This window comes from Mustela erminea, chromosome 19 (assembly GCF_009829155.1).
Source record: "Mustela erminea isolate mMusErm1 chromosome 19, mMusErm1.Pri, whole genome shotgun sequence".
Lineage (NCBI taxonomy): Eukaryota > Metazoa > Chordata > Mammalia > Carnivora > Mustelidae > Mustela > Mustela erminea.
The window spans coordinates 640,244-667,888 of record NC_045632.1 but is presented as its reverse complement, the minus strand read 5'-3'; the positions used below and the strand labels follow the sequence as shown (position 1 = coordinate 667,888).

Genomic DNA, 27,645 nt, shown 5'->3' with positions numbered 1-27,645 from the left:
GCCAGCCCCCGGTTCCCAAACAGACCCGGGCTCTCCCGGCCCCCACCCCTCGCACTCTCGCATTGCGCTCCTCCGCCCCCGCGTCCCGGGCCCAAGCTCCGAGCGCGCACCTCCAGCCCTCTCCCCCTCCCACCTCCCCAGAGCCGAGCGCTGCCCCACCCGCCGCCTCCGCGGGGGCAGACGACCCCCGCCCGCCTTCCCCGCCCCGGGCTCCGCGGCCAGGCTCCGAAGGTCCCCCGGGAGCACCTCCCGCGCCCCGCCCCCTCCCCGCCCCTGCGCCGGCCCGCGGCGCTCACTCACTTTCCGGGGTTTGCGCCTCCGCTCCGGTCCGGCGACAAGTGTTTAAAGTTGGGATCCCGCGGCCATGGCCCCCGCGGCGTCCTGGGGAGCGGGCCCCGGGGTGGGGGGGCGAGGCTGGGTGGGGGTGGGGGGGCGACCGCCCGGGGCCCCGGGGGGACGGAACGGAAGCGAGAGTAGAGGAGAGACCCTGACCCAGAGGGACGGCCGGGGACCCGGAGAGGGGGGCCGCGCGGGGACCGGGAGGCGCGGAGAGGGGCCCGCGAGAGAGAGGCGCGGGAGAAACGCGGGCCGCCGGGCGCGGGGCGGGGGCGCGGGGCGTGGGGGGCGCGGGCGGCCCGGCCTGCCGAGCCTCCTGCGCTTCCTCCTCCTCCTCCTCCTCCTCCTCCCTCTGCTCCTCCGCGGCGCGCGGCGCGCCTCCGCCCTTGCGGCCGCCCGGCCGGCTCGGCGCGCAGATATATGGAGGCGGCGGCGGCGGCGGGCGCTGCGGGGGAGGGGGCGGGAGCGCGATCGATGGAATATAATTTTCCTCAACTCGGAAAATAAAGTTCAGAGCTGATCAAATTTGAAAACAGATGTCGAATCGCGACTCTAAATAAGGTTCGATCCCGGGACTGAGGGAGTGGGGGTGGGGGCGGGGTGGGTGGAGAGGTGGAGAGACACCCCACCCTTCCCTCCCCGCCCCGCCCTCCCCTCCCGAGGAGGGCACACGGACAAACCCACCCGCGGGCGGGAGGTGGAGGTAGCAATTACGCGTCTGGGACCTCCTCCTGGACACGCGAAACCGAACCCGGACACACAGGCCCAGGACATCGGGACGCACGGATACACTGGCACAGACAGTGCCAACACACACGCAGGACGCAGGGCTCCACAGCCTAGCGGGCACTGGGACACACAAACCTGACACACAGATGTGCCCTGACCCACACACTCACAACCACAGTGACATGCAGCTACACTCCACCTCCTAACACACAAGCCCGGGCCCTATGGACAGACACAGCCACATTCCCCTGCAGGGGCCTATGGGTCGCAGGAACTCACCACACCCGCAGCCACCGGGAAGGGCCGGGATCTGCTCCCACTGAAATACCCAGAGAACAACCCCTGGCCTGAGGGCCCTGAGACCCCAGCACCCTACCCCCACCCCAGGTTCAGCGCCCCCCACCCCCAGCCTGACGCTGGCCCTCACTATCTAGCTACCCTCCTCTTCCTTCCCTTGTGCCTTCCCCTCACCTCCTCCCTCTCTCCCCCTGTGCACTCTGTCCCCCCCTTTTTTCTTCCCATTCTCGGGTCAGGCTCTGCTGCCCCCCCAAACACCAGTGCCACCTTCTCAGGGAAACAGCAGCCCTTGGAGTCACCCGCCTCTAGAGGGAAAAGTGCCTGGGGCAAAAACGACTGTCCCCAAATGAATATGCTGGGTAGAGGGCAGCTCAGCAAGATTGCACCAACCCCACTGACCTCAGGGGACGGCGGGGTGGGGGGCAGGGGAGTGATACCTAAGGCGGTATGAGAACCCCAGAGAACTTCAGACAGGCTCCAGATCCTTCAGCCCCTGCTCAGCATGCAGTTGGGCTAGCTCCTCCGCACCCACGTGGAGTGCGTAAGCACAAGCCTCAGTTTGCTCAGCTGCAAAATGGGTCAATAATGACCACTCCCTCCTGGGGAGGGACACACAGCAGGCCCGTGGGGGGGCGCTCTACATTGGGTCAAGCGCTGAAGAAAGCACTCGCCGTGAGCACCACTACTTCAAAATAACCTCGTTAAAATGTACTAAATTCTGCTGGAAAACAAGGATCCCCTCACTTGTTTCGACATGGAACATCATCCTTCCAGGCAGCCTGCGGAAAGCCCCTGCCCTGGGGGTCTCTACCCCTTCATCAGGCCATACTTGAGACCCCCTCAGGAGAGCCACCCTCTTCTGGAGGTCTAGAACCACCACCCACCACCACCCCCCCCCCGCCGACCCTATACAGCATCGGTTGAGGATGGCCTCACCAAGCAGACTTGTACCTGTCACCCGACAGGACTCCTCATCAGCACGTGATGCCCGTTCAGGGGGAAGACAACAGCTTCCAGGTGTTCCAAGAAAGCTAGAACACTGGCAGGCCATCAGGAACACCATCCGGGATGTATTTAATGGCCATTCAATGCATGACAGAACACCTGTAGAGAAGCACACCTGAGCCGAAAGGACCCAGTGGACTGTGTGCTACGCCGTCCAGTAAGAGCCTGCCCTCTGGAAGGCATCATTTATCACGCTGCACACAACACCCTCCCGGAAAACAGGAACATCCTTGGGATGTCAGCAAAAGAGCACCAGCCCTGAGGGCTTTCACACTCCTTATCTCTCAGCCCCACCTCTGGGAGAGGAGGGCGTCCCAGGGGGGTCAGACTTTAGGCAACACGTGTGAGGGGCTTCCATCGCCCCATGAGAGGTAGTGGAGGACCCCCCAGGGGGACTCTGATGCCCTCGGTGGCCAGGGTTGGATTCGCTGCACAACCACGCCCATAGGCACGTGAACACAGCCCCGTCTGACCACTCAGACACCCCCCCCCCCCCCACACCCCGCACCCCGCCTCCAGGCGCCCCCGTCCGGATTTCTGTAAGACCTCTGGGGCTGTGCATCTTTGGACAATCCGTGCGCCCTCTCTGAGCCCCAGGCGGCTGGGAGGATTCGTGAGGAGGATGTCAGAGCATGGCACGTCCTGTAAGCACGCAGGACCTCGACAGAAGTGAGGGTTCTTACAGTCGAGCATTCTCCGGGAGGGGGGTGGTCACCCAGGCGGCAGCTTCCCTCGTTAGCAGTATTGCTGACACCTACCTGACTGCAGGAAGCGTCTCACAGGAGGGGGGCCATTAAGCTGTACTTAACATCCCCAGGGAGGCTGCACCAGCAGACCGCTGTAGTTAACACCCTACTGAGACAGAACACCCTCCGGGTGTTTAATGCCCCCTGGAAAAGAGAGAGAGAGAGGGCACCCTCAACCAGCCTGTAACACCCAATGGACTGAATTTATTACCCATGAAGCAGAGAACACTTCTGGGGTCCGTAACAGCCATTAGACTCTCTTTACCCCCCCTCCCCCAGGGAGGGAAGGGACCCCTCTGTTGGGGCACAAGCCTCCCTTTCCATTGCTTATAACACCCTTGCAGGGGGTGTCTGGGGCAGCGAATACCACTAAGGTTGACAGAGGGTGAAGCCAGGATGGGCATAAGCAGGCCTCCCCCCTAACCCTCACCCTGCCCGGATCTCCCACAGCCGTAGGAGCTCAGCCGTGGGGTGGACTGAACATTGTCTTGGCGCAGTTCTAACAGCCATGACGATGAACCCTTTACTGGTATTTGCTTGGGGCCGGGCATTGGCCAAAGCCTACACGGAGATGAACTTCTCTAATCCTGTCTGCGACAACCCTACGAGGCAGGGGCCGTTTTGGATTGTCTCCATTTTACTGATGAGGAAACGGAGGCGCAGAAGCCCCTTGCCGGCTGTCACACAGCTAGTTAGTGGAAGTGGGCCCCAGCCTCCGCAGCCTGGCTGGAGGGGGCGGGATCTGTTTTTCAAACCCCCCCAGGCTGGCGAGACCCCCTGCTGCCTCCACCCCCACCCCCACGGATTAGACTCAGGTCTTAGGCTGGGACCAACACCACCCTACCTCTGCTCTCTGCATTTCCTCTACACAGTCTGACGTCCCCTCAGCAGCCCCGGGTTGGAGGCTCCCTGAGGGCAGGGACTGTGGGCGATTCTGCTGTGGTTCCCCAGTGAGGGCAGAGCCTTTCGCTTAGGGCCTGGGGAGACCCAGTGAGGGGAGGAGGGGAAAGGCAATAGAGAGGAGTGTGGGGAGGAGGGCTGGGGAGGAGGCTGAAACTGGACCAGGACTCACTGAAGGTGCTGGGGAGTGGGAGGGAATCCAGAGGGTAGGGGAGGCAAACGTGTGGGCAGGAAGGAAGCAGACAGCCTCCTCGCCCTTCCCCCACCCCCTGGAAGGTGGAAGAGGGCGGCTGGCAGGGGATGGGGCAGGCTAGACAGACCACCACACAGGCGGACAGGAGAGCAGAAGGAGGCAGGCAGCCAGGGCGTGGGTCTGGGGGTATGGGGGTGGGGGTCAGACAGATGGACAAGAGTGGGGTGTTGAGAAGACTGACGGACAGATGGGGGAGGGGTCCCAGGGGAAGGACCGGCGGACCTGTCACTTGGGGTTGGGCAGAGGACAGACGGACAGCAGAAGAGAGTGGCCATGGCGTGGGGGAGGGGCGGGGGGACAGACAGACGGAGGACGGCAGGGGACAGGCGGCGGGTCGGGTGTGCGGGGCCGGCAGGCGCGGCCCGCGAGGCCAGGGCCAGGCCGAGGGCGCGCGCGGTGGCGGCCAGCGCGGGGAGGCGGAGGCCGGGCGAGCGGCGGTGTTTGTGGAGCTGTCGGCTGCGGTGGAATTATGAAAAATAGCAGGCATCGGAGCCGGCCTTCAGCTTCGATTAGGGGAGATGGGACATGACAGGTGCGATCAATACGCAGCCGTTCTATAAAGTGTCAAGTAATGAATCAATTTCGACTAAATTTTCCATTTTTCAGAGGCCGTTCTCCGAGAGAAGAATATCCTCTTTTGTAAAGATATTATTATCGATTTCGGCGGCAATTTGACATCAGGGGTAGTTAATTCCACTCAGAATAAAATTGAAAACACTTGAGAGAGAAAAGAGAGAGGCGAAGAGTGAGACAGAGGGAGACGGGGGGAGGGCGGGAGGGGCCGGGAAGAGAGAGACGGATGGACAGAGAGACAGAGACAGAGACCTAGGGAGAGGACAGACAGCGCGGCCCAGGGAGCTGGGGCGGAGACCATGCAGAGACACAGAGACAAATTGAGAGGCTGTAAAGCCCAGAGTTAGTGGGGGCGACAGAGACTGACAGAGACGTTCAAAGAGACTGGGGGGCGGGCAGAACAGCATGGCAGAGAGACAGAGTGTCTCCCAGATGAGCCTAGATGCTAGAGACTTGTCACACAGGCAAAGACGTGGACAAAGACAAATTCTGGGCTAGGGAGAGGTGGCAAAAGAGGTCGGGAAAACAGAGAGGGGAGAGACACAGAAAGTGAGAGACGGAGAAGGGGAAGTTAGGAAGCTGTGGGGAGCGCCACTGAGTGAGCGGGGGCAGCGACTGGGGACTGGGGGGATAGGGGACCGGAGGAGCGGGGGGGGGGGGGGGCAGAGGCAAGAGAGGTCCCAGGGCTGAGGGCACATCCCGAGATAGGGTCTGTCCTGCCCGTGCTGTCCCCCAAAGTCACTCTGAATGCGGAAGGGGTGTGTGTGTGTGTGTGTGTGTCTCACAGTCGAACCCAAACCGCAGGGGCTGCTTGAGGCAGAGCGTGAGTGTGCCTTGTGTGTCCATGAACTTCCCTAGCGGCGACCGCTCTGATCCAGGCTCCCGGAGTCCGACTGGGTTGCGGGCAGGGGAGTGCGTGTGTTTGCTGCCCTCAGGGTGTGTGTGCCCTTGCAGGTTATGACTTAATCTGATTACTTGTGTGTTTCCTGGAATCCTATGTGTGTCCCTGTCCCTGTGCCTACATGCGCTGTGAGTCCCAGGCCTCGCAGCCCCATGGGTCTCAGCAGCAGGCAGGGGTGAGCCTGCCGGTCCCCCAGCTGAAATCCCAACCCCCCAACAGCCCTCTCCCACCCCCCCCGCTGCAGCTCACAGGCTGCCTGAAGAGAGGAAAGAGGGGGCTAGAGCATAGAACCCCTGGATTCTGAGAGAGAAGATGGCTGCGGACCCCGACTTCTGAGTCTGAGGGAGCCAGGGCTGGTTGGCTTGCACCCTCCTAAATGGGATGGTCTGGCCAGAGGCAAGGGGGCTGGCTGGAAAGCTCCTCAGCCATCCAGTCAGCCTCCCCACCGGAAAAGCCTGTGCCTGCTGCCCCCTAGTGGACGTGGAAATTGAGCGGGCCGCGGACAGGGAGCTGACAAGGTCAAGGAAGACACAGTGGAGCAGAGACAGAGAGATATGGACAGAGAGAGATGAACACAGACAGGGACAGAGACAAACAGGGGACAGAGAAGTAGGCACGTAGAGAGGTAAGGGTCAGGCAGGCAGAGGATTGAGATGCTGGTTGAGAGAGGAGACTGGGCAGGAAGACCAGCAGAATCTGGGGAGGAGACGGAGTGGGGACAGACGGGTGCTGGGCTGGTGTGAAGACTCACGTACAGCTAGTATGAGAGACAGACAGGAGCCATGTGGACAGAAGGACGGTGTGACGGGGGATGGCAGACAGATCTAAGGAAGGGAGATATAAGGAAGAGGAAACCCGGGAGCAGGCAGAGAGAAGACAGGCGGAGAGATAAGGAGATACAGGCACAGAGTGAAGGGCAGAGATAGAGACGGGCAGACACTCATGGAGAGACAGAGGGACACACAGAAACAGGCTGATGCACCTAGACAGACAGGCAGACACATACCAGAGAGATAGTCAGAGCAAGGCAGGTGGACAGAGGAGTACAGAGGAGCCAGGGCCCCCAAAGCCAAGTGGACACCCCGAGATGGAGCAGAAAGCGGTAGGTGGGGGTGGGGGTGGGGCTGAACTCAGGACTGGGGAGACCGTGGCGTGGTAGGGGTTCCAGGCTGAGGGGCCTCTCAAGGCACAGCTTAGGAGTGAAGCTGGGGACTGGGCTCCCCTGGCCAGGGTCTTTGCTCGCCACCCCCCCTCCCTAATCCCCCCAACCGGCGGGCTGTCCCGGCGGAGGCGACAGATTGAGCGATGAGACGCATTACGCACTTAATCCGCCTGATTGAATGTTTTGCTTTCGCCAAATTGAAACATTAAACAACACGGGACGAAGAAGAGGCGGCCGCAAATCACTCATGAAAAGATTCATCTTCTCCCCGGCAGCCACCACCGCCCGCCTCCACTGCCGCTGCCGCTGCCCACCCCAGCCAGGAAGCCTTGGGGTGCGGGTGGGGGTTGGGGCAATGCCCCTGCCCGCCGTGTGGACCCGAGCCCTCATGGCCCAGCGAAGTTCTTGCCCTTGTCCAGCCTCCATCCCACAGGTGGTCTGAGACTGGGACCTCAGATCCCGGGACAAGACCTGAGTAGCACGACCTGTCCCTGTCCCTCTATCGTGGGGAGGCCCTTTCTGTCCCTCTGGGGTCTACTTCTCTAGCTCCATCCTGGACCAGCCCAGGACCCTGGGGTGGAGAGGAGGTTACTCAGTGTGATTTGGGGCAGGGGGAATGAGGTCTGAGAGCCTTGTCTCTGTGCACATTCTAGATCCAGGAATGGGGTGGCATCTGGGGTAGGAGAGTCAGAGGGAGATGGCTCTTGTGTCACGAAGAATGGAAACAGGAGGACAGGGAGCTTGTGTGTGTGTGTGTTTTCTCTGCCACTTGGAGCCGTGTGTCTCTCCGCTTCTGTGGATGTCTGTACTTTGTCTCTCTGTTCTGCTCTGTTGCTCTAACTTGCCTGTTTCCCCATCTGTGTGTCACACGCCTGTGCCAGTGGCTGTAACTCCAGAGGCCTATGGGCATCGGTCTGCCTGTCTGTGTCTGAGTGTGACTTTCTCTGTGTGCACCATGTGTGTGGTATTGGGTGTGTTTGTATGACTTTAAGGGTGTGACTGTGTGCGACTTCCTGTGCTTGTTTGTGGGTGCCTGTGTGCTGGTGTCTGTCTGTCTGTCTGCTTGGATTTGTGTCTACATGCTGCTTGCTCTGGGTCTGACTTGGGATCTGCATTTAACTGTTTCACAGCTGGGTCTCTTATGCACCTACGTGTCTCTGCAACCATGTCTCTCTCTCTCTTGCTCTCTGTCTCTGGTTATTTTCTTTCTCTGTCTGTGGTCAAGAGGGGCACTGCTGGGGACAGAGACAAGTCACCAGAAGAAGTAGGGCTGGGGTGAGGAGAAGCAGGGGAGGGAGGAGGCAAAAAAAGACAGAGAAAGACAGGACAGTGGTGCCGCTTGAGAGCAGGGGAGCAGGGAGCAAGCGCGGGGGAACTGGGGGGGCCGTAGTGGGCGCCACGGCCGGAGCGGGTGATCAATATTCGATTTAGGTTTTAATTCCGGGGCTTTCGGAGCCTGTCAGCCCTGATGTATGAGCTCACACCGGGGCCGCCCAGCCAGCCACCCCACGGATGCCCGGGACTGGTGGCCCTGTCCTGGCCCCAGCTCCCTTGCCCTGCTGGCTGCTGGCTACGGAAGAGCCAGAAGGGGGGATGGCCTGTCCAGAGACAGAGGGAGGGGCTGCACTTGCACTTGCACATGGGCATGAGTTCACAGTCAAGTTCACACCTGGTCCCCTCAGGTAACTACTGATCTGCTCCTTCCTGCCCCGGGCCCTATCCCCAGGGATCTACAGAGGTCCTCACTGTCTTGGGGACTCCCTGCTAGAGTCCCACAGCCTGTCTGTGGGCACTAGTCACACACGCCCTGGTGCACACCCAGCCCTGGGTTCGCGCATACCTGTACCCGCAGGAATCTGACCATCACGTGTCCGCACACATGCCTCTGGGCTCAAACACACACGCACGAACTCTGACACACACATCCACATGTGTCTCCTCTGACCCATATGCCTGTCCACATGCAAATTCTGATTGACACATGTCTGCACACATGACCCCCAGGCCACACAGACATAAAGGTTACACATGGATGGGAAGTAGGATCAACGTGGGGGTCGGTGTTCCAGCTAGAGACAGGGACAGAAGGACACAAAAACTCAGAGACAGAGGCAGAGATGAACAGAGGGAAGCCAGGGGAGGCTGCCAGGACAGGTGGGGACAGGCAGTGGACAGCAGTCAAGGTGGGAGGGGGATGGGGAGCTCTCCCTTCTCCAGATGCCCCCCCAAACCCTGTCTCTCTCTCAGGAAGATGGATCCACCGCCCTCCCTGATGACAATGCTGTCTGCGCAAACTTTAATTAACACTTTGAGTTAATTAGTTCGAGATCATTTAGGAGTAAAATGTTTTTATTAGGGAGGCTGCGAGCCTGTTGATGGATGGGGCGCGATTCGCTCTTCCGCCCGCGGGGACAGCCGGTAAACAGAAATCAATCAGGGGCCTCCCAACCCAGCCCCCCCAGTGCCAAGCTCCCAGCCTGCCCACCCCCAAGAGTCCGGGTTCCCAACCCCCTCTGCCTCCCAGCCCGCTCTGCCTCCTGGGGCGCAAGAGTCCTGGTCCCCAACCTTCCCCTCTCTCAGGATCCAGAAGTTCATGTCTGCAGCCCACTTGTCTCTCGGACCCAGGCTGCCGGCCTCCCAGCTCCATCCTCCCCTCAGACCCACCAAGGCCTTGACCCCTTTGGCTCGGGCTGGAGCCCCCCTCCCTCCTGGGCTCCCCCGCAGAGAGCTGGGGGCTGATTCACTACTGCGGGTGGTGATGGGACCCTTCCCCTTGGCTCGCTCTCCGGGTCTCTGACTCGGTGTCTCCGGAACTTTCTCTAGGTCTCCAGCCGTCTGGCTCCCACTGCGGTCCGGCCCCTGCCCGCCATACCGGGTCGGGCTCCCGCAGCCACTCCCACCCCGCTGACGGCTTCATCAGGTGTCTGGGCGGCGGGCGGGGAGGCCGGGCCGGGGGAGGGGATGCCGGGGGGCGGGGGGGCGGAGGGGGCGGGGGCTCCGGGGCCGATAAATCTTCATCAGGCGGCGGCGGGGGGGCCATTAGGCGCTAATGGGAAGATGGAGGGGCCTGTCGGCCGCGCGGGCCGGGCCTCATTTGTCCTGCTTCCCGCTCCATTGGCCGCCGCCCCCGCCCCGCCCCTCCCCCCGCGGCTGCCGCGCTTGCCCCATTTCCGCCTCAAACCTTTGGAAGGGATTGGGGGGATTAGGGGAGCCCGAAGAAAAAGGGATTGGAGTGTAGGGACTGACTTGGGAATGGGGTAGGGGCCAGGACGCGGAGGGGAAGGGGGTTAGGTCGCAGAGGCAGTTTTGAATGCAGGCGACTCAGCTAGAAAGCAGGCGGCGGGGGGGGGGGGGGGCAGACGTCGTGGGGGGGGTGGTGAGAAGGGGGAGAAAGTAAATAGAACTCCCCAGAGGAGGGCAGAACTCAGGGCAGGGGCGCACAAGGACCGCGGGAGGGAACCTGGACCGCGGGAAGGGTGGGGACTGCAGCAAGGGAGGGAGGACTGGAATTAGGGGAGAGGGTCAGATCACCCGGCCCGGCCCTCCGGGGTGGGGAGCGCAGGAAGGCTGAGCGGGCGGCGTCCCTGGAGGCAGAGGCACGCCCCCGCCCGCCCGCTGCCACCCCCCCGCTCCCGGACTCGCGCCCCCCGCGCGTCCACTCTGATTTCTCGGCCCATTTTTTCTTCCTCTCCTGTCACTCCGGCCGCTCGCCCTCCCGCCGCCGGCTGCCCCGCCGCGCTCTGCTTCCCGCGGGAACCCCCGCCGCATCCAGCCCCGGGGGCCGCAGCCAGGCTCTGCACCGCAGTGCCCCCCACTCCCACCCTGCCCGTGCCCCCTTAACCCCCATCGGAACCACGTATTCCGGGCATGTCACCCCCAAATTGGTGACCCCCGAAAATGGACTGTCTCCTTGAACACCCACAGGAGGGGCCCAGCCTTGGGGCAGCACTGGAGTGGGGACCCCAGAGCCAGTGATCAAGACTTTAGCACTTCTGGGCCCATCTCAGACTCCCCAAAAGGTGGCATCTAGATACCCACAAGCCTATGTGAACCTCTACCCTCCTTCAGAAATGCCCATGAAGACTGAAGAGCCCAAAGATCAGACTTCTGCCTTGAGACGGGTCACACTAGGCCTCATGAATAGAAACACCAAGAGCTGTCTCCCCAACCCGCCCCAAACACCCCAAAATAAGGACTCTGGGCCCTAACTCCATTCACCCCAAACTTCCAGCCCAAGAAAATGATAGGATAAAGGAAATGGGCCTTAGCTTAGTCACCCCAAATAAGCATCAGTAACTCCACAAGCCACCCATTAAATATGGATTCATTCTTCCAGACTCAGTACCCCAAATTAGACATCAGGAGGCCCCAAAGTTGGCACACTTAAACTAGCCCTTCCTCATTGAAAAGCAAAATCAGGACCCCAAGAAAACTAGCCCTTCCTCATTGAACCCCAAGCAAAATTAGGACCCCAAGAAAAATCAGGATCTAGACAAATGGGTCTTCAGCTGCAGCCACCCCCACTCAGCATGTGACCCCCCCATTCACTATGCAAACTAGGAAATGGAGCTGAAATTCAGTCACCCCAGCTTGATCTGCCCCAATCTTGATCCCCAGACTCAATCTGTCCCAACTTGGGATCTGGGCTGCCAGCTTGACTCCCACACTAGACTTCTGGCTCCCGAGACTCATTTCTACTACACCAGGATGAGGACCACCCACTCTCCTCAGCAAATCAGTCTGACATTAGTCATCTGGGTCCCTGCAATCACCCCAAATGCACTGCACCCATTCATTGGTGACCTTGACCTAGGCATTCGAACAACCAGCCATTCAAACAACTATGTGGAATACCAGATGGTTCCCAACTTGGCATCTAGAACCCCAGATCAGCTGTCCTTAAAATATACACCTGAGCTCTCCCGCTCAGAACTCACCCCCAGTCATAAGAGTTACAAACTTTTCAGGAGTATCTAGGCAGCTAGCCTCCCAACCTCTGACACTCCAATAATAGGACTCTGACACTGAGGTTGTGATCCCCAAACTACAGTTTTGGTCCCCAAACTTCAATTACCCCTAGACTAACCATCTGAATCTCACTCATAGGCTCTTACCCTTCCAAAGTAGGCAAATCAAGTCAAAAATCCCCAAACTGGTCATCTGGAGCTGACCCTCAAGTTGATCATCCATCCTAAACCGAACTCTGGGAGCCCAAACTCTGGGAGCTGCATCCTCAGTGTGACTCACACTCAGAATTTGGGTTGCCTCTCTCAAATACCCCTGTAGGGCGTTGATGGTAGTCCCCCCAAAAAGATACAGCCATGTTCTAACCCCAGAACTTGCTCATGGACCTTACTGAGAAAAGAGGCTTTCAGTTGTGATTAAATGAAGGATCTGGAGATGAGATCATTCTGGATTACCTGGGAGGGTCCTAAATCCAAAGATGAATGGCCTTTTGTTTTTTGTTTAAAGATTTTTTTAAAAAGATTTTATTTATTTGAGAGTGAGACAGAGAGAGCATGAACGGGGAGTGGGATGCAGAGGGAGAGGGACAAGAAGACTCCCTGCTGAGGTTCCAACCCAGGACCCCGAGATCATGACCCACGCCGAAGTCAGAAGCTTAACCCACTGAGCTACCCAGACGCCCCTAAGATTTTTTTTCTTTTTTAAATTTTTAACCAGTCTCCACACCCAACGTGAGTACAAACTTACTACCCCAAGATCAAGAGCCGCATTGCTCCACTGACAGCCAGCTAGGCAGGCCTGAATGTCCTTGTTAAGAGACTGAGGAGAATGCGTGCGGAGACAGAGGCAGGAGGCCAGCAGCCACCAGAAGCTGGATGAGGCAAGGAGGGACCCTCTCCTAGAGCCCTCAGAGGGCGTGTGGCCCTGTAACACCTTGATTTTGGCCTTCTGGCCTCCAGAATTCTGAGAGAATCCACTTCTGCTGTTTTAAGCCACAGGATACTAATACACCCCGCACTCTCCTCCCAAACCACGCCTCTGTATCTCTAGACTCAGTGGACCCCCAAACTAGGCTACGGATCCCCACAGTCAAGTGCCCCAAACTAGCCTCTATTCCCCAGGCCAGGCTTCTGGATCTCAGACCAACTGCCCACCATTGTGACCTCAGAGGCCCACAGTTACCCCCAAATTTGTTAAGTAGATCCCAAGGCTCATTCAGCCATCATCACAGCTAATAGCCCTCGGGATCACCCACAGACAGTAATCTCGAATCTCTTCACCGCCACAGCCTCGACAGACACCTAACATTGAGCTCCCCCTGAAGAGGTGGCTGGGCCCGCAGTGTCAGCACCTCCAAAATGGAATAAGCATTAGGACCCCTTTAGTTGGTTAACCTTAACTCAGCATCTGGGCCCCGAGGTAGTTCCCCCGACCGAGGTATCAAGACCCCCACTTCAAGCCACTTCTAATCCAGGCATCTAGGCTCCACAAGGTCTGAGGCTCCATGTCCATCACCCCTAACTAGGTACCTGGGTTGATTAGCCTCAGATACCCCCGTATTAGACAACAACCCCAAACTCCATCACTCTTAAACAGGTACAAGGAACCCCCGTGACAGTTACCTCAAACTTTGGCAACTAGACCTTGAGGATCAGTAGCCCCAAATTGTATAGAAATATTAGGACTCTTCATTAGTAACCTCCAAACTAGGCAGCTAGTCCCCCCCTCTCAAATGCCCTTCTAAAACTAGGCTTCTGATATCTCTGATATCAGAGATATCTTCTGATACACCCCAAATGACAGTCCCCCCCAGGTTGGCATCAGGTGACACAGTCAACCACAGGGGAACCTAGGGATGTCGCCACTCAACTTTGCACCTGGGTCCCAGCTCTCACGTACAACTGGACTCCCAACTGGTCATTCCAAACCTCAACATCTGGGTAGCCTATAGTGGGGACCCCTGAACTCGATACCGAATGGCTTGTCTTAGTCACCCCCCAAACCAGTCACTCTTAATTGGGCCGCTGACTCTCCAGACTCACTCACTCCATCTCGACAGGCAAAGCTCCACAGGTGGGCAGACCCCTTCTGGTTAGGCAGCTAGGCCCCATGGTCATTGCCGAGGCAAGCCTCGGGAAACCCCCTGAAGTCCCCATGCAAGCCCACCCTATCACCTATCAGAACTGGCTTTAGGCACCCCAAATAGGAAGGGCTCACAGACACTCAGAACCTGGCAGGAGGGACCTCTGCCCAAATCAGTATCTGAAAACGAGTGTCCCATCTTCCCCAGGGAGGGGTATGTATTCCCATTTTCTTTACCTGCAACAATGAATCTCAGCCGCCATGACTGTTTGCCCCCGAAACTGAATTTTGACCCTGGGGCCCCTGTTGTGTCCAATGAAGACAGCCAAACCCCTCCCATCCCCCCAGTCAGAAAGCCCCACAGCGCACGGTGCCCCCACCTCACAGACCCCTCAGCCTGGCATCCAGGCCCCGTCCTCACTGTCCCCACATTGGCTATCTCTTACCCCAGGGCCTGTCACTTTCACACTCATGTGTGGAGATGCCCCAGCATTGAGGGCCAGTGACTCTTTGTACCCAAACCTGGCAGGGGGCCCCTCCCGTGGATCCTGGGTCCTGAGGTCCTGACCTCCGGACTCCCCAGGTTCCAACGCCCAGACGCCCAGTTCCAGTAACCCCCAATCGGGACTCCACACCCGTGGCCACGCCCACTCCAAAGTCCACATGTGTCCAGGGACCCCCACGTCTGGGTGCAGGAAACCCTTGCCTCAGCCACCACAGGAAAATCAGGCATCGAGCATTCTCAGACTCAGCTAGACATGGAAGGTTCCAGGGCGCTGGGCTCTGCACCCCAACTAGGAGACCAGAATGACAGCTCCTGCCACCACCAACCTGGACGGGCACCCTGAGTCTGCACACCCCCAGCCACACTCCACACTCTGCCCCAAGCCAGTCAGCAGCCTCTCGTGCGGCCACATCCCTCAGAGCTGGACTCCCGGCCTAGTGCCCCACACACGGCCCTGGATCCTAATCTCGGCCATATGCAGCGGGGCTCCCACACCCATCATACAGCCCCAAACAGCGCCAGACCCTTGTAAAGAAAACAGTGTCTGCGACACCAAGCACCAGCTCAAATCAGGCCATCAGATCCCCACTCTGCTTCTCCAGGGTACACAGCCGAGCTCTTAGTCTGTCACCCCAAAGTAGATACCAGTCTCTGACCTCAACAAGGCCCCCTACTCTCTGTCGTCCGTAGGACACAAGCTGACCCCCATCTCTTCTCTGTCAGATTACCCAGTCTCCACTACCTCGTCCCATCATCCCCAGCGAGATCATGGGAGCTCCAGCTTTTTAACCCAAGCTGGAGGCCTGGCTCACGGTCTCTGAGCCTCAACTGAACTGTTGTTCACACAAATTGGCCCCAGACTCAGGGACCAGCAGTCTCTGTCGCCAGGAACTGAGAAACTGAATCCCCCATAGTTGTTACCCCAAAGTAGGACCCTCTCACCTGGTTTCATCGCCCCCACCTAGATGACTGTCCCGTCACCATCTTCCCCAGCCGGACAACAGAACCCCCATCACTGTCAATCCAATCCGGACAATAGGGCCTCAGTCACTATCACCCTAAACTAGAAAACAAGACCAGCAGTTTGTCACCCTATCCCAGACAACTAGACCTACAGTCTCTGTCACCCCAAAATGGGACATCTGGTGAATAAAACCTGTCACTCCAACTGTCTTCACAAGTTAACAAGCTGAGCACCCGTCCTCCTGCGACCCCCAACTCTACAACCAAACCTCTAGTCTTAGCTGGTTTGTCATCCAAAACATCCTGGAGACATCACCTTCAGTTCCATAAAACTGGACAATCAGACCTCGGCCTCTGCCACCCCAAATATACTCTGAAATCTCAGTCACAATCCTAGCAAACTTGACAACCAGACCCCATTCTCTGTCACCCCCAAAACACCCTTGGCCCCCGGTCTCTGTCCTATAAGACCAGACACCCAAACCTCCAGTCTCTTGGCCCCAAATGCTCCTCAGAATCTCCACTTTGTCACTCAACACTAGACAACCAGCCCCCAGTGTCATCCCAAATTTCCTCAGGGACACTAATCTCTGTCCTGCCAAACTAGGCTGGAGTTCCAGACTCTGTCACCCCAAATGTGGACCCCAGTTTCTCCCCCATAACGACCAAGCCTTCAGTCTCCATCCAATATTCCCAGAGCCTGTTCTCTGTCCCACAGTTCCAGACACCTGACCCCCAGACTCTGCCCCTCAAACAACGCAACAGCAGCACAAGACTCTGTCCTTCCACACTGAGTAGCTCCGTGCACGAAATACCTCCTCAGACTAATGACAGGGACCCACAGCCCCTCCAGCCTCCCTCTTGTCCATCATACTCCTCCGTTGCCCGAAACTGGACAAAGAGAACTTCATCCCACTCGTGCCAAACTAGACGCCCAAACCCCCCTTCTGCATCACCCCACACTAGACCCTGGAATCCTTGTCGTCCAGTCCCAAAGTGCCCAGCTGATCCCTATTTCTGTCATCTCAAACTAGACAACTGAGTTCCCAGTCTCTGTCCCTCCAAGCCAGGTCCTGAATCCCAGAATCCTAGTCTCTGCCACCCCAATCTAGACAAATGAACCCCTACTTCTTTTTCTAAAGATTTTATCTATTTAGGGCACCTGGGTGGCTCAGTTGGTTAAGCGGCTGCCTTTGGCTCAGGTCATGGTCTCTGGAATCCCGGGATCGGTTCCCGCATCAGGCTCTCTGCTCAGCGGGGAGTCTGCTTCTTCCTCTGTCCCTCTCCCTCTCTCACTCTCGCTCTCAAATAAATAAATCAAATCTTAAAATACATATTTTATCTATTTAGAAAGAGAGAGCATGTGCACAAGGGGTGGGGCAGAGAAGAGGGAGAGAGAGAAGCTCAAGCAGACTCCTCGCTGAGCAGAGAGCCCAATGAGGGGCTCAATCTCATGACCTTGAGATCATGACCTGAGCTGAAATCAAGAGTCAGACACTCAGCAAACTGAGCCACCCTGGTGCCCCTGAACCCCCACTTCTTATGTCCAAAACCAGACATTTGGGTCTCCAGTATCTGGCCTATTAGACAAAGGAACCCCACAGTCCTCTGACATCCCAATCATGACAACCACATCCATCATCTCTGCCTTCCAAGCCAAACAACAGACCCTAGTCAGTCTGACACCCCAACAAGGCCACCAGATCTATAGTGTCTGCTGCCTCAAACTAGTCAAAGGGCCCCCCATTGTCTCTTACCCCAAACCGAAGCCCCAGACCCATCATCACCCCAAAACAGATAACCAGCACTTTGGTCTCTCTAACCCCAAACTGGACAATTGGTCTGTGCCCCTGACACCCCAAATGAGATCACCACGAGTCTCAGACACCCCAATGGAATCCACCAGACCCCCAATTTCTGTTGCTCCAAACTAGTCACTGAACGTTCACCCTTTATCCCCAAACCTTAAAATGCTGGAGTCCTAGCAACTAGATACCATCTGTTTCCCCAAACTAGACCTTAAAATCCCAGCCCCCAACACCCCAACCTTGACAAGGACCCCCATCTCTAACAGCAAGAACAACCCCAGTCCTGGTCTCTCCCAACTAGAAAAAAGAGTCCCTAATTTGTCACTTACCATTTGGAACTAGACCCATTGTCAACACAATGGGGTTCCTAACCCCAAACTACATAAGCAGACAGTCCCCAAACTTTAAAAACATAACTCCCCGGTCGGGGTCACCTCACACTAGCCAGTAAGACTCTCCATCGGTGTTGTCCCAAGTTACACAGCAGGACCCCCAGGCTCCGGGTCTCTAGACTAAACCACATGGCCTCTCTCTGTGGCTGTAAAGGAGACGAAAGACCCCCAGCATGTCACCTCCAGCCAAGGGGACACCTACCTTGTCCTCCCAAACCAGGATCCTAGACTCCCAAAGTCATGCCCCCAAACTTGCCACCTAGATACCCACACCCTTTTTCTATCACCTGAAGCTGGGTAAATGACCACTCGTCTCTGTCACCTCGAAGCTGATAACAGATCCTCTTTTTCTGTTACCCTAAACTGGAAACTGTTACCCCAAAATAAGACAACTAGAGGCCCCACCTGACATGTAAAATGAGGTGTAGGCACCCCCTGGCTCTGTCACTCTGTACTAGACAATAACTTCTTTTAAAAAAAAAGATTTATTTATTTGAGAGAGAGAGAGACATGGTTGAGGGAGCCTAAGTTGGGGGAGGGGCAGAGGGAGAGGGAAAAGCTCAAGCAGATTGCCCACTGAGCGTGGAGCTGGACAAGGGCCAATCTCATGACTGTGAGATCATGACCTGAGCCAAAATCAAGAGTTGGATACTTAACCGACTGATCCCCTCAGGTGCCCCTGTACTAGACAATTAGATCCCTGTTCCTGTCACACTAAACCTGGACCCACAGCCTCTTTAGTAATGAAGTCAACAACCAGGCTCCCAGTTTGTCACTCCCAACCAGCCAACTGGACTCCCAGGATCTGTCACCAAAACAGACGACCAGACTTTTGTCCCCTTGATGAGATACCAAGCCCTTGTTTTCGTTGCCCCAATCCAAACCTCACAACCCAAGGTCATTCAGGAGGGAGGCACGGGGAATGGGCCTCCAGTCTTGACCACCCCCACAGAAACTTCTGATTTGAGGCATCTCAATAACCCGGCATCAGAATTAGGGACCTGTAGTCAATCACCCCCAGATTAGGCCTCTGGGATGAGTCTCTCAACCTCCCACCATTCCCCCACAACCGCAGGCTGCTGACCACTTGCCTCATGGCCTCAGTCCTGGTCCTTGGGCCCCTGGCCTTGTCACCTCCAAACAAGGCAGCCTGACCACATTCCCCAGGTTCAGCAGTGTAAATGGGACGTAGTGACTGCCCACCTTGTGGGCATGAAGACCGTCTCCCTGGGGAGCACCGGCATCTCCATCAGTAGATGAAATGCCCTCTACAACCCCAGAAGTGGGATTGGGAGCAGGCCTTGTTGTAGACCCAGGGGCGTGTCTGGGCCTGGGGCTCCCAGGTTTTATCTCCCAGAAGTCAGGCTGCAGATGCTCCCTCCCTGGAGAAGATCCGCAGGAAGCACTTTTCTGCCCTCTGGTGGCAGCCACTGGAAGCACACCCCTGGTGACCAGCACGATTGTGGGTCCCAGTGCCCAGGTACCTGGGGCTCCTCCTTGCCTGCTCCCTCCCACTCAGTTCCCAAGCACATCAGTCCTTAAGCTCCTTGTTCTGAATTTGTCTTCCCTGTCCCTACTCTCCACTCCATGTCCCTGCCTCATCCTCCCTGGCCCCATTCCCTTTAGCCCATCCCCATACAGAATCCCAAAGGGAGATTTCTGAAATTCACACCTGGCCCTGTCTCCGCACTGCTCAACACCCTTCCATAGTCCACGTTACCTTAAGCTAAAATCCAAAGACTTTCTCAATGGCTTGCAGGTCCTGTGTGATCTGGTTCCAACAGCCTCCCTAACCACCATCTCCTACAGCTGTTCCCTTCACTCCCTTCACCCAGCCTCAAGCACTGCCTTGTCACTGAGTAGGTCCCCACCCCAGGGCCTTTGCACTTGCTGTTCTCTCTGGCTGGAATACTCTTCCCCTGGCCTTCCAAGGAGCAATCTCCTTGTCCCAGCAAGGCCCTGCCTTGCCATTCCGAGTGAGCCCTCTCCTTCCACGATTCTCTTGCCTCACCCAGTCCCGTTTATTGGCTTCACAGGCTTATCACTTTCTGAGTTTTCTGCTTGCTGGGTGTTTGGTTCATGTATCACGTGTGCCTCTCCCACCGAATGTAAGCCGGAAGAGGGCAGGGTCTCATCTGTTTGTGGGACTCTTTGTCCCAGTGTGCCAGCCGGCGTGTCCTGGAGACTCAGGGTACAACCCACAGATGTCACTCTATATTTTCTACCCGATCACATTTTCAAAAGCGAAGAAAAAAGTGGAAATAATAAATTTACCTGGAGGTCGCCTGGATGGCTCAGTCCACAAAGCATCCAACTCTTGATTTTGGCTCAGGTCATGATCTCAGGGTCCTGGGATCGAGTCCCGAGTCGGGCTCCCTGCTCCATGGGGAGCCTGCTTCTCCCTCTATGCTCTAATATATACATCCTTAAAAAACTGAATCTTTTAAGAATAATAATAACATTACTTAGTACCTATTCAATGTACTACCCTTCCAACATATAACCAGTACAGAAAATTATTAGTGAGACCGTTACTATCACTGTTTCCTCGTAAGTGTTTGGAATCTGGTGTGGATTTAACCCTCGAGGCACATCTCAGTAGGGGCCAACGCGTTTCAAGGGCTCCGTTGCCACAGGAGGCAGAAGGATTTCGGAGCAACACCGAGGACTCTGTGGGTGTTCCATAAAGCGCCTGCTCCATGATCAGTAGATGAGTTTTGGGGATGATCTGCAAGGCCAAAGAGGCGAAGGAACCGCGTTGCAAGGTGTTGGCGCTGTGGCCCGGCTGAGGCCGCCTGCCCACCGCTCTCTCTGTGGCCTGCCTCCTTGTCCCTCCGGGTTCCCTGAAATGTCATCTCCTCAGAGAGCCTGCCACCCTGCTTTGTTGTCCTATCTGTCCAGTGTTCTCCCGGTCAGGCGCGGTCCAACATGGCAGACTCTGGTCATTACGGTAAAAGGCAGGTCTCGTCCCTTCCATCTCACTCAGGGGAGAACCAAAGCCCTCATCGAAGCCTGTCCCGTCCTCCACACTCCCCCGTGAGTCCTCCACAGCTGCCTGGGCCTCCTTGCAGCACCCTCTGCCCAGAATGTTTCCCTCCTGAGGATCTGCAGCTAGCTGCTCCTTCCCTCAGCTGCAGGGCCTCGGGGAGGCCTTCCTTCACCTGCACCTCAGCTCCAGAACTTTCTTTGTGCAGGACAGTTAACGCAGGAGGCCATTCTAGAGAAGGGGGCTGGCGTGGTTGAATCCTGGCTGGTGTCTGGGAACATGGATTCCAGGAGGCATCTCCCCGGTGTCCTCAATACAAATGACTCAGTGTCTTCACTTGTTCACGCAGATGATACTGTTTAGGCTGAACACCTGCCTTCCTTTCTGGGAGTGTGAGATTTCCCTAAGCCAGAGGGTGCTTTTGGGGTCACTTTCCCGCAGAGGCCAGGCACCGAGTCTCTCCTGAGCCTCCCTGGCAGCCCCCCTCACTGCCACTGCAGGAACGGAGCACAGGGTGTGGGAGGCCCCCAGGGGGACACTGGGAAGCTTGCGCCGGCTTTCTCTTGACTGCCCCATGGGCCTTTCCTCTTCCCTGGTTTTGCTTTATAGCCTTTCATGATCATGAATTACAGCTATAGGTCCAACTATCTAGTCCTTCTAGCTATTCACTGAACATGGGGGGGGGCAGTCTGGGGCACCCCTGGCTCACTCTCCCCCCCACCCCAGCACTTACCACCATTTGCCATCCAATCTTATATTTTAAAAAGTGTTTATTTATTTCAAGTAGGCTCCATGGCCAGTGTGGAGCCCAATTGGGGGCTTGAACTCACAACGATGAGCTCAAGACCAGAGCTGAAATCAAGAGTTGGGCCCTTAACCCACGAAGCCATGCAGAAGCCCCATCCTCTCCTTTTTTAGTCATTCATCTTGCTTATCGAACCCCCCCCATCCAGAGGACCCCTCCATCTGGGTCTCTGCAGTCCCCCACACCCCTGCACAGGCCGACAGAAGACCCTGGGAGAGTATCTGCTGAATGACAGCTCTAACGGTTTTATTTCCACAGCTGGAATCCCCTACCCCACCCCCACCCCGGGGCTTGGGATAGCAGGGAGGCCTTTGACCAGGAGCACGGGGCAGTGCGGGGCAGGGGCAGTGTGGAGCAGGGGCGAGCGGGGCAGGGGCAAGTGGGTCCAAGGCAGCGGACTCGGGAGGCTGGAGGGTCCCCCTCACACAGGCTCCATCTGCAGCTCTTCCCCATCCACAGCCTCAGTCTGGTGGAAGGCGGCGTGGGAGCCAATCACCACGAGGGTGGCTCCTGCAGGGAAACAGGCAGTTCAGGGCGTCACTCCCTCACCTGCTCCCCACTGCCCGCCCGCCCGCCCGGGCGTCCCAGAGTCTGTACTCACTCACCCAGGACCCAGAAGACAGCAGAACCTGCGCCAGCCAGCCAGAAGAAGGGGAAGGAGACACCCCCAGCCAGAGCGTACTGATGGGCTGGGGTCACCTCTCGGCCTGGGGGTGCAGATGGCATTGGGGCTGCTGTTCCAACACTCATGTCTTCTCCCCGAGGAACCCCCGACAGCCCACCAACAGTCTGGTGTAACAAGCTCCAGGAGACTCAGGATCGTCCGAGCTCCTCATGCCAAGGCCCCCCAGCCTGGGTCTCACCCATTTCTCTGATGGTCCCACTGCCCACCCAAACAGAGCACCTTCCTTACCACAACCGCCCACCCCAACCATGCTCACTGCCCTTCAGCCCCACCTCTGCTAGGAAGCTCCCCACCTCCCACTCCTCCAGACTACGGCTCTCCTGCTCCCATCCCAACTCACATAAACCAGGAGTCTCAAACGTGTCACCCAAAGACCAAGTCTGATCTGTGGATGTGTTTTCTGAGTCTGCACACTGTTCCCCAAGTTGGGGCTGTTGGACTGAGCGATTTCATATAAGAATATAGAGTTCTGGCTTCTTGGGGCAGGCTGGAGGATAGGGTCCGCATGCTCCAGGCGCCCCCTCCATGCCCTGTGCCTGCATGACATGCCCTCAGGTGCCAGCCCACCCGTGTCACGGACAGAACACACAATCCTCTGAAGGACCCTGACTTGGGTCTTCCTGTTTGACCCCAGCTCTTCCATATCACCACTCTGAACCTTGAGCTTCCCGTGGGTGGAGACACAGGCCCCTCTTTCTTCCCAGTGGTACAAAGGGCCAGTCTGGGACCACAGGAGCCACAGACTTCAGCTTCCCTCTAGGAACAGTCCCAAGATCTTTCTGGCCCCGCCCCAGGCAGCTGTAAAGGACTGGGGCCCAGATCTAGGCCAGCGTAAGGTCGCCACCTGGTGTCCAATGTGGGTACCTGCAACTGATGCTTTCCGCAGAGAGGCGAGGGAGGATGGATGGATGGATGCGAGGGAAAGGAGGTTTAAAGGACAGGAGCCAGCTGAAGAGTTGGTTCTGGGGTATCTCTAGCTTTGAGAATACCAACCGGGGGGGGGGTCTCTGAGGCTGGGTGTGAGCACCTGGTGTGTCTGAGATTTTAAAGGATGGAATTAGGGGGAACCAGTGTAAATCTATGCTTGGGCAGACTGGGGTCTGGGGTCTAAGGCTTGTGTTCCAAGACCAGGATTTGAAGGATCAGGGAACTGTCTGGACAGGGGCTTTCTCACCAAAAAGCACAAACTTGGACTGCAACGTGCGCAGATAGAGGATGTAGCAGGCGCCAAAGAAAACTGCCAGAGCCACCAGCAGCATGGGGGACGTCACCCTGGAGAAGGGTAGGGAAGCATTGGTCAGGCGGCTGACCACCTACACCGGAGGACAGCAGGCTAAGTCTTTGAGGCCAGGCAAGACCAGGTCACATCCGGTCCCACGGTGTCCCGGCCAGGCTGATGGGGCAGTACGAGCCGGACCCTTAGGTGAAAAGGTCTGGCCGAGCGGTGCCGTGGGGGGCGGGGCCGACCCGCGCGGACTGGGCTCTCCGGTGGGGGCGCGGCCCCGCCCCGCCCAAGGGGTTCAGTGCAGAACGGGCGAGGCACTCACACACAGTAGAGGATGAGGCCCAGGAACACGAACACGTAGTTGCTCTGGTAGTACTCCACGTTGCGAACCAGGCGCTGGCACAGCTCGCCCAGGTTGCGGGGCCGCGAGAAGCGCCGCTGGTCCACGAAGGAGCCCCAGGGCCGGATGGTCGCGCGGCGCCGCTCCAGCCACTCACGGCCGGCGCCGGACGGGATCAGTTTCGGCAGCAGGGTCCTGGTGGGCAGCCCCGGGTCAGCCGTAGACCGGGGTTGAGCCCGGATCCCCCAACTCCCCACCCCCCGAGCAAGAAGGCGGCCGTGAGGGCTGGACTCTGGGGCCCTGAGGGGGACGGGTCCGAGCCTCCTGAATGCCGGAGGAGTAGGGGGCGGCCCAGACTCCAGTGTCCTCGAATTGGAGACCAGGAGCCCAGACTCTGGTGTCTGAGGCCCGGACTCCCGGGACTCGAAGGAGGAGGGGGCGGAGGGCCAGGGCTCCCGGGTTTCGGTCGGGGCGGGGGGCTAGAGCCGGCTTGCTCACGTGGCGCTCAGCCCTTCCGGCTCGGAATCCTTCTGCGGGTCCTTCTCGGTCGCCATGTCTGCGTCCTGAGGGGTAAAACCGTTACAACGAGCCCGACGCCCGGCTGACCACGGCAGCCCCGCCCGAGCCCGGCCCCACCCAGCGGAGCCGACGTGGCGAGGCCGTTCCGGAGCCGCCGTGGGCGGTGAATCTGCCGCGGAGCATTGCGGGAGTTGTAGTCCTCGTGGTGTTACGGAGGGTCTGGCTCGCGAAGCACCTTGGGAGACGCAGTCGCGTAAAGTAACGCTAAACCCCTCTGGGTATTGTGGGAATTGTAGTTCCAGAAGCGGGGCGGGTGGTGGTTGGGAGTGGGGTGTCCTGGGAGATCTAAAGGCAGAAGCAGTCGTCCTGTACTCCCTCCCCTGCGGAGTGGGGCTCGTGAGGAACTGTCGTCCTGACTCGGGTGCATAAAAAACACCGGGGTGGGGCCCATCAATCTGCATTCCTAACAAGTTCCTAGGTAATGCTGATGCTACTGGTCCACGGACCGCGTTTGAATGGCGAGACTGTGGATAATTTGTGGAAATCTATTCCTTTCTGGAGGCGGAAGCTAATGACAGGGCCATGGTTGCTGGAGGGGTATCTGAGGTGGAGAGCAAAGCTCCCCCCCCCATACCCTTGAGCTCCCAGGGATGGAGGGGTTAGGACTAGGGACCTCGGGATACCCCCCACCCCTCAGATAGGAAGAGGGGAGTTGGGAAAGGGTTGAGAATTTATTTGTTTATTGGCTGGGGTGGGTGGGGGTGGGTAGCAGGGCAGAGGGGGAGGGAGAGAATTTCTAGCAAGCTCCACGCCCTATGCGGAGCCCAGTGTGGGGCTCCATCTTGGAACCTCAGGATCCTGACCTAAGCCAAAATCAAGAGTCAGGTGCTAAACTGACTGGGCCACTCAGGTGCCCCCAGGTTTGAGAATTTTTGAAAGAGGGACTTGTTATAATTGAAAGAACTGGGATTCTGGAGTCAGAGATGAAAACCTAGGCTGTGATGATCTCCCCGAACCTCAGTGTCATCATCAGGACTGTGGAAACCCTGATAGTACCCCACTCATGGGTTATCATGATTTGGTTAAATGGTCCATGTATAGTGCTTAGAGGGGTCTTGATACCTGATATTCTTCAATAAATGGTAGTTGATGTTATTGCCATTACATCACAAATGTTTTGATTATATCTAGAGTTACACCTTCTAAAAAAATTATTTTAAGTAATCTGCATACCCAATGTGGGGCTCAGACTCACAACCCCAAGATCTAGAGTCCCAAGTTCCGCCAGCTGAGCCAGCCAGGTGCTCCTCACCTTCCTAAATTTAACAGTAATGTTAGGAACTGCTGGTCCCTTGGATGTCCCAAGGCGTGGCTGGTGTCTGAGCCATGGGCCTTTCTTTTCCCTGGTTCCCACAGCCATGGCTCCCTCTCAGTTCTTGCCCCTGCCCCTGAGTGAGTAATGGATAAATGGCCAGAATTCTAACAGGGTGCACCAGAAGAGCCTCAAGAAAGGGGTGTATGGAAGTATCAGGAAGCCTGGGCTCCCTTACCTGGACTGAAGTTTCAGGGCTGGGTGGGACAGTTGAATACTGCTATGGAATATCCAGGGGACTCTTAACCCCAGCTGTCTTCTGAGACCCATCTCCCTTCTGGTTTGGGCTATGAGGCCTGCTGGTGGGCATTCCTATGAGGCGGGGGAGGCAGCCTCTGCCATAGGGGCTGGTACAGCAGTAAGCAGGGAGGCCCCCTGTGTGGGAAGGTCACAAGCCAAAGCTGAATGAGCCAGAGTTTGAAGATCAGATTGGCTCGATCCTGTTTATTTCCCCTTTGTCACCCCCAGGCCTTTAGTGGAATCTTGTTCAGGATTCCCACTTGGGTCTAGCTAGTTTCTGGAAATCAAAGGAGGACTGTGAGTGCACAATTAGCCCAGAGCATTAATGGGGGAGCAGCACCCGAGTTCAAAGTGATGGGGGCAGCAGAGGTGAGAAGAGCCCCCAAGAGGGAGATGAATCTTGGGGAACAGACAGTGGGAGGCCTCCTCCTACAGCCAACCTTGGGGAGTCTGGGTTTGCTTTTGTTAGGAGAGCCAGTTGGGTTTCTTTATAGGAGGTGCTGAGCAGTATGGGCTTTGGACAGTGGTGTCCAGAGCAAGGATATTGTGGGGAGCGGCCCTCTGAGTGGGGTGTGGGGAGTTCTGAATCGGGGATCTCAGGAGATGGGGCCTCAGCACAGGGACAATGTGGGAGAGGAGCCCCTTGAAACTGGGATTGGGGGAGAGATGGGAGGGTCCTTGAGGCAGGGGGATGGTGGGAGATGGCAGGGAGAGGGCAGGTGGGCCCTGAATTAGGGGGATGGTGGGAAATAAGGGGGCCCCTGAAAAGTCTGTGGGAGACAGGCTCTGGCCCTGTGCTCCCTCCAGTCTGAGGCCTCCTTCCTGCCTCTTGGATCCCTGGAAGAAGTGGAGCTGGGAACGTAGGAGGACCTCAGCACAGACAATCAGAAACCTGGCTTGTGTCCCTGCTGTGTGACTTCAGGGAAGTCCCTGCCCTCTCTGGACCTCGGCTGTCTATGAGAGTACAGGTTGCCCCCAGTATCCCAAATGGAGTGTTCCTAGGAAAACTGCTATAAGCCAAAATGGGGTAAAGCAAAGAGTAGCCCCACTTTCCAGAAGTTCATGTCACTTCGCTTTGATAAAAGACCTACATTAGCACCTACATTAGACCTACATTCGCTAAATGAAAGAAATCCCAAGAGGACTTTCACTTTTCCGAAAAAGGCCATAAAGCCATTGGGCGCTAATGTAGGTCAATGTAATTGTAGGGTATGGTGGGCATGTGCACACTCACACTCAACGTCTTGGGGTTGGTCAGAGAGTCGACCTGGAGCCAAGGGCCGCTGCAGCCCAGCCAGGAGGGCTGGAAGTCAAGGGACGGACAACAGCCGGTGGGAATGCGGGATGACCTGTGAGCTCTGGGAAGGGTATGGCCGTCTTAAAGCGAAAACACAGCCTGTGCCACCCGCAGCCATCCCTCTCCTAAGCATAAACCCAACAGAGACGCATACGCAAGTCGTCGGAGGACACTGTTAGAAAGGTCCTAAAGCAACCGATACGTGGGACAGTGTGAGTGACTCTCACAGGGGTGCCGAGGACAAGAAGCCGGACACACACGACCACGTGCTTGTAGGATTTCATTTACACGAAGTCCCAGAACAGGTGCAACTAAAGGATGATGACAGAAATCAGAGCAGCCTCTGGTGGGGGAGGGGCGCTGGCGAGAAAGGGGCACGAAGGAACTTTCTGGGTGGGTGGAAATGTTCGGTACTTTGATCTGGGTGGTGGTTATGCACTGTAGGTTTTTTTTTTTTAAAGATTTTATTTATTTATTTGACAGAGAGAGATCACAAGTAGGCAGAGAGGCAGGCAGAGAGAGAGCGGGAAGCAGGCTCCCTGCTGAGCAGAGAGCCCGA

The 27,645-nt window shown here is 57.2% G+C and overlaps 2 protein-coding genes across 4 annotated transcripts in view; both read right to left on the bottom strand.

Annotated features, from left to right (window-relative positions):
- The window catches only part of ERFL (ETS repressor factor like), a 278,656-nt gene that overhangs the window by 17,453 nt on the left and 233,558 nt on the right, over positions 1–27,645 (bottom strand). Inside the window, exon 1 of one of the 2 annotated variants that reach the window (XM_032323136.1) lies at positions 301–382. The exons of the other annotated variant lie outside the window; for it this stretch is intronic. The gene's annotated coding sequence lies outside the window, so the exon portion shown is untranslated. Of the gene's footprint in view, positions 1–300; positions 383–27,645 lie in introns of those variants that run through there. 2 annotated transcript variants of the gene reach the window in all.
- RABAC1 (Rab acceptor 1) lies at positions 21,631–24,335 on the bottom strand. 2 transcript variants are annotated; one of them, XM_032323140.1, is made up of 6 exons: positions 24,157–24,335; positions 23,641–23,853; positions 23,268–23,365; positions 22,014–22,115; positions 21,782–21,918; positions 21,631–21,750 (listed from the first exon to the last, which is right to left on the bottom strand). In XM_032323140.1, exons 1-5 carry the CDS (start codon positions 24,210–24,212, stop codon positions 21,830–21,832), a joined length of 558 nt encoding a protein of 185 aa, XP_032179031.1. In that variant the 5' UTR covers positions 24,213–24,335; the 3' UTR covers positions 21,631–21,750; positions 21,782–21,829. The 2 variants fall into 2 exon arrangements, with proteins under 2 accessions (XP_032179031.1, XP_032179030.1); XM_032323139.1 differs by having other exon boundaries at positions 21,631–21,755; positions 21,787–21,918; positions 24,157–24,334.

Excerpts from the sequence above, each read along its gene's own strand:
- RABAC1 (XM_032323140.1), bottom strand. The coding sequence starts at position 24,212 with ATGGCGACCGAGAAGGACCCGCAGAAGGATTCCGAGCCGGAAGGGCTG. Across the intron at positions 23,366-23,640 it reads GGCCTCATCCTCTACTGTGT|GGTGACGTCCCCCATGCTGC; the intron begins GTGAGTGCCTCG and ends ACCCTTCTCCAG. Across the intron at positions 21,919-22,013 it reads TGCTGTCTTCTGGGTCCTGG|GAGCCACCCTCGTGGTGATT; the intron begins GTGAGTGAGTAC and ends GTTTCCCTGCAG.